Source organism: Priapulus caudatus, unplaced genomic scaffold (genome assembly GCF_000485595.1).
Source record: "Priapulus caudatus unplaced genomic scaffold, Priapulus_caudatus-5.0.1 Scaffold43, whole genome shotgun sequence".
Lineage (NCBI taxonomy): Eukaryota > Metazoa > Priapulida > Priapulimorpha > Priapulimorphida > Priapulidae > Priapulus > Priapulus caudatus.
In genome coordinates this window covers 311,887-318,492 of record NW_014577104.1, presented here as the reverse complement: position 1 = coordinate 318,492, position 6,606 = coordinate 311,887, and the positions used below count along the sequence as shown (strand labels likewise).

Here is a 6,606-nt window from a genome sequence, read left to right as displayed (position 1 = left end):
TATGTATTTTGTATGATCGGAAAGAAATGCAAGAAAAGAAAGAGGGAACAAGGAGGAGAGGAAGGGGGAAAGTGGAAAGAGAAAGGGGAATGTGTTTATCCACATTTTCATCTGCCTACTGGAAAATTACAAAGTTTGACGAAGTCCCTCTAGCGAGTCTAGCCTTACTCTATAGCAAACAGACATGCACAGCGCCGTATTTTCCCCAATACCGTGCGGACTTCGGGGCCTGATCCTGTGCTTCGGAGGCTCGATCGAGGGTCGAATATCAGTACCGTACTTGCATATGCACACACTGTACTTATACTGCACTACGCACGCGTACGCACAGCTTAAGTACGCGCAGCACGCAGAGCCTAACGCACGCTGATAACGCAGAGCCGGTATACCGGACCGTACCCAGGGTACGTTCCGGCAGTAACCTGGGGGACATAGACCCTATGAGCGTTAGTTTTATGTATATATTTTATATAGTTCCTTTTATTCTTTTAGTTTAGTTTGCACTTTAGTTCTTAAGTCTTTCTAATTAATAAATAGTTGATGTATTCTTTATGTAATATCCTAGCAGCTTGGGTTTTTAAAGGCAAAACTGTTGTCAGCAACATGAAGATAAACTAAAGATAAAAGCTAGTCGAGTGATGTTATAAGTGTTTAAATATCATTCAGCAATGTTATTTTTATTACCAGGTTGAAGAAAATGGAAATTTCTGTACGCCCTGAAAAATATTCACTATTTCATATTCTTTATTCCTATTACATGTATTCATATTGATGCAAATTATATACTTCACTATAGTTGACATGTACATGTACATGTACATGTACATGTACATGTACTGAAAAGGTGTTATTTCCGTTTTTCTTCCATTTAAAAATTTGAAATTTTCACCTTCGATGTGCACCAGATCGCTCCATTTCAGTGCAAAAATTGAAAAAGCTCCCTGCCGTGGGAGGGGGGAGCCCCCCCACACCCACCGCCGCTCGGTCGCCTGGCTGCCTCGCTCGGGCGCTTCGCGCCCCAATAACTCAGCCCCCGGCATGGTCGCTTCATTCTCTCAATTGGCCCCCCCCCCACTTTGAAAACCGTGGCGCCGCCCCTGATTACAGAGTGCCCGCACCAGCATGCCTGAAAATGTCAGAATTTGGTTGAAATTTATTATTAGGCTAATGATAACTTAATTGACATTACACATATTACAATAGCCTATATATATGTAGGCTAGATTTTTGTGCTCTTTTTTGCGATTAATTTTACTCGCATTGATAAGAACATATGGACATGCATCTTTTACTGAATTATATTTAATTAAGAGTCTATTGATTTGAGTCGTGTGCTTTCGTGTGTGAAAACCGTTGTCGGTCGTTGACCGCTCAGTTGACAGGTCAATGACCTCGGTACAAAACAGGGAGCACGTGTATTTTTATAACATTTACTGATGACGTCACTACCAGACTGTGTAGACGTAGTGTCTAGTGCGATAAATCTTTTCGATTCAATTGGCCAGTTGGCAAGAATCCCCGCCTACGGTGCTGTCAATAATAACCGGGTTGCAATATAGTACGCCTGCGAATTGATACAGTAACAATAGCCGTCAAATCGTTTTATGGAAATTCTGCATGTAATCTATTTACGAAGACTAAAATATGACGATAGAAAGTAATTAATTAAAATAAAAACCGTTATTTTTCTTAATAACAGTAATATTTGGTAATGATACTAGTACTATTTCTCTCTGGGGATGGTTGCGGATGTTTGGGTTTAAATCTGAGGGTGTTATTTGCCTTAAGTTACTGTGGATAGACACCAAATATATATTTTGCTGGAAAATTATCATTAGTGCTTCAAAGGTTCGGTGCTTTGGGTTGTCAGTAAGTGCAACTCGAAGACGGCTTCCCAAGGACTATATTCAATGTGAATATGTCTATGCTGTCATCAGTTACGAGCCCTTTCACGCCGCCGATTGTGAAACGACTCTTGGGCTGGAATAAAGGTGAAGGCGAAGACAGGTGGAGCGAAAAAGCAGTGAAAAGTTTAGTGAAAAAGTTGAAGAAAACTGGTGGACTTGACGAGCTAGAGAAGGCAATCACCACACAAAACCCAAATACTAAGTGCATAACAATTCCCAGGTAGTGCAACTTTTTAAGAAGCTCAGTACCTGTAGCCTGTAGGCTGTATACTCTGTACCACCTAACACGTAACCGTGGTCTACGCAGTAAACTATCCGGATCCAGATCCAGACCTGCATGGCTGCTAACGCAGGCCGTACGTGCCTGGTTTGATCTGCTGTGCAAGTGATCGTCACGAAATTTCCAATTTTGGCTTGTATTGCAGTTGCATCAAGACATGTATATCTGGCATGTGGGGGAATTAAATATTTTCACGCCAAAGCTGTTTGACTTACTTTTGGATTCGCTCGACTCGATCTGCTAGCGCTATTTACTGACGATGATAGTAAAACCAAAGTGGCGAGAATGGGGTTACTTCCATTTATACTATTTGGTCAGTTTTGCATGATCTATGTTACTAAGTGTGTGCACTAGATGTCACTGCTGCTGAAGGGGTCGTTGTCGTATCAGGTACTACATATATATGTACCCGAGGTCAGGTACATATATGTATACACAAAGTGTACCAGACTTGTACTACAGAAGTGCACCCTAACCCTAACCCTAGCCCTAAACATACCGGTACCTCATACAGGGTTCTGCCAAGGATTTTTTAGTGCCGGGCGCATCCAGTTGCAAGATGCAAGCGCCGTAGGCGTGAAGCCGATTTAGGGGGGTTCGGGGGCATGCCCCCCCGAAAAAATTTTGATTTTGGATAGTCTGAAACTAGATTTCCTGCATTCTGAGCAATAAAAAGCCCATATATCTGACTGACAAATTTGTTGCACTGCTATTTTTTTTTATCTGGACAAAAATTAGTGCCGGGCGGAGATAACCGACTCGTTTATAGTGCCGGGCGGCAACCGCGAGTGCCGGGCACACTTGCCCACCGCCGCCCACCATGGGCAGAACCCTGCTCATATAAAAATATAAACAATACTAAACAACTTAAAACGACATCGGGTACATATATGTAGTACCTGATACGGCAACGACCCTTCGTGCTTTACTGCTAGGTAGATGAAATATCGCATGTCATGCATAATTTGTAAGAATTTTTTGCAATACATGACTAGTAGGTAAGTTTATTCGTAGCTACGTGTAACTAAGTGTTACCAAGAGTAGATAATAACACAAGAGTGAGACAACCGATTCCCGCATTTTTAACCGATTTTTCTCATCAAAATTTGCCACCAATAAAGAAGCGATCCCGCATTTTTAACCGATTTTTCTCATCAAAATTTGCCACCAATAAAGAAGCAAGTGTATACTTTCCTCAGGTTATTGATGCCAACCTTTCACCTGTCATTACTGATATTCGCTTACATAGTATGCTAGCGTATTCTGTAAGAAGCATAATCTTGCACGAGCTGAATTCGAATAAAATTTACGCTAGAAATTGGCCACTTTTGCAGCTGTTTAGACATATTAGAAGCTATCGGGGGGGGAGGGGTGCGCCAAGTATTTAGCAACGCGAGCGGGTTCCAAAATCACTGCTCCCGATAGGGCCGTTTAATGCTAGCTTGATTACGGCTGCGCCGGGTGTGCGTAGATGCTGATACTTACTAAACTACTACAGCAGAATCTTGTTATTAATTGTATTATTAACTTGATGCTAAGATAGGTATGGTCGAGATTTCGTGTGTTGGCGGGGCATCAGCGAGAGAAGCGTGGAGCCGTCTCGCAGGTTCTTCACGAGATCAAAATTCGAAATTTAGATTGTCTCTCAACCCTATCGGGGCACGAATGATTTGGAAACCGTCCGTTGCTAAATATTAGCGCCCCGATAGCTTCTAAATAATGGCTAAACAGGTCACAACAACAGCCGTAAATCGTGCGAATTCAGCTCGTGCAAGATTACGATTTACAGCAATACGCTAGCAAATATATGTAAACGAATATCAGTACCATGAAGGTGAGTGATTAGTGGTCATAATAAGCTGAGGAACGTATACACTTGCTTCTTTATTGGTGGCAAATTTTGATGAGAAAAATCGGTTAAAAATGCGGGAATCGGTTGTCTCACTCTTGTGTTATTATCTACTCTTGGTGTTACTAAGAGTTTTAGGATTACACTTACAGGCACATTTCTTCTACACATATTAGTGATGTCCCGATGATCGATTATAATCGAAAATCGATCGATTATAGTCTCAAATTCGATAATCGATTATGAAAACAAATAATCGATTATCGGAAATACCAAAACAAACAAACAAGGAACTGTACTCACGATGTGTGAATTGATATGACAAGTAGAGCACAAGTTCTGCAGGGGCCCGTTGTTAGAAACATCGTAAAGTTAATGCTAATGTTAATGCTACGATAACACTTACGACTAATGTTAATGCTACGATAACACTTACGACTAATGTTAATGCTACGATAACACTTACGACTAATGTTAATGCTACGAGAGTAGCGTAGACAGAAACACATCGTAGCTACGAGCAAACTCACGATAACAGGAACTTCATAATTTCATGTCACAAGGCTGCTGCTGGATGAGAATCGATCATGATAAGAATAAGATAAGAATCGATCAGAAACATGATAATATTGAATGCTATGTATAATTGTATATACAAAGTAAGATTAAATTTAATCTATGCTATTATTAACCGATTATCGATTGGTTAAGGGAAACCGATAATCGATTATGAAATTCCAGCCGATTCCCATCACTAACACATTCATAATTACTGCCACCATTTAAACTTACTGTGATAACATCCCAATGAGTTTATCCAAATATTGCACAAGCAAAATTACAATTAATAGTTTGGGAAACATCATGCAGTCAATCATTATTTAACAACAAGCTTGAAATATCTGTAATAAACTAATAATGTTAAAAAGATGCTTACAAATAATAGACAGGATCAATTTTTGGTAAAGATGGTAAATATGGTTCATGTTTGTGGGAATTTCTCGAAGAAGTTTTTGCTATTACTTCTGCCTTTGTGTACGGTGTAATCACCCTTTCAACTATGTGCCATAGATGAGTTGGCACCAAAATATCACGGAGTGCTTGTCCTTCATCAAGAGTTGGTAGTGCAACTTTCACTGTTACATGGCTAATGTGAAACCACATCGCTACATAGCAAAACAACCTGCTGGCTTTGCTGTAACACAAAACTAATTTACTGGGTTGTGTCTTGCCTTTCGAAGTCTGAAATTATCAGTTGCATCGTCTGTCACATGGTTTGTTTCACCATGCCTTCAACTGAACCTGTGTATAGTCATAACATCTATTACTATATTATAGTGGAGTTTAGGCAGGCCGTGATATTGCATTTTTCTCACATTTGTTAAAAATCATGTTTTCTGGATCAGTTGGCTAGTAATTGTTATGGAAACAACAAAAACGAATGGAAAACGTGTGGAATAACAAGCCAATTGTATTCCAATTTCATTTCTGTAAAGTATTCTGAAAATGTGTGATATTTTGCTGTAGGGAGAAAATGGATTGTTGTAGGGGAAAGCTTGAACTACATCACATATTTGCAGTTTTATTAAAGATTGAATCAGTTTCACTTCACAGTATAAGGATCTGGCAGCATCTGATTGATAGAAAAGCAATTTGTCTATAAAAAAACCTGAACATGAAAGACATGAATTGCTGCACGGAGTTGCTTGGAAATGCTTGACATTTTTGTTGCAAGGCGTGTACGAGACGAGTAGATTCTGTCGCCGAGTCTAATTCATGCACCTTACACAACTAATTGTGCCGTACTCCGCTAACGGAGCTTGCTGTATTGCAGATCGTTAGATGGTCGACTGCAGGTGTCTCACAGAAAGGGCCTACCACACGTCATTTACTGCCGGCTGTGGCGCTGGCCTGATCTGCAGTCGCACCATGAACTAAAGGCACTCGACTGCTGCGAGTACGCCTTCAGCCTCAAGCGCGACGAAGTCTGTGTTAACCCGTACCACTACACCCGCGTAGAAGCACCCGGTACGTATTCGCGATGAATGCTCTTGATTCTGCCGTCGATGCCTCCTCGTTGCCGTGTGTGTGTGTGTGTGCGGTTGAGGTACTGGGAGGGAGATGTGGTGGCCGAGTCAGTGGTGCTGTGATATGTTGTTACGCCCCCCCCCCCCTGGTGAAGCGTGGACATGATTTAATGTAAATAGGGCTTAACATGTTAATTCTGGAGTGCATAGGTGAAGCAGGATGAGATGTGTTATTAGGCTAGATTGAAAATAATTTTTAGCATTGAAAAGACATGGTATCTCATGATATTATACACCCATGCTGGATATTATTATTGTATCCCCCGAACTCGTTTGGGGGGATACTATGGATTTGGCCTCGTCGCGCCGCCGCCGCAGAGATTTCCTTGTGAGCGCTCTACCGGCTGCAGTTCTTCTCGGATCATCTTCAAATTTCGCATGAAGGTGCGTTATCGTAAAGCGAAGACGCAAGTCATCGTTGCCATGGTAACAACATTTTTTGTCGAAATATTCTAGAACGTGTACTGCAGTTTTTACCCAATT

At 41.1% G+C, this 6,606-nt stretch overlaps 1 protein-coding gene across 1 annotated transcript in view; it reads left to right on the top strand.

Annotated features, from left to right (window-relative positions):
* Positions 1–1,777: 1,777 nt before the first annotated feature.
* Positions 1,778–6,606, top strand: part of LOC106820704 (mothers against decapentaplegic homolog 3-like) — a 13,724-nt gene continuing 8,895 nt past the window's right edge. The window contains exons 1-2 of the mRNA XM_014825211.1: positions 1,778–2,127; positions 5,871–6,064. Of these exons, the coding sequence (XP_014680697.1) occupies positions 1,919–2,127; positions 5,871–6,064 (403 nt within the window). The 5' untranslated portion in view covers positions 1,778–1,918. The remainder of the gene's footprint in view (positions 2,128–5,870; positions 6,065–6,606) is intronic.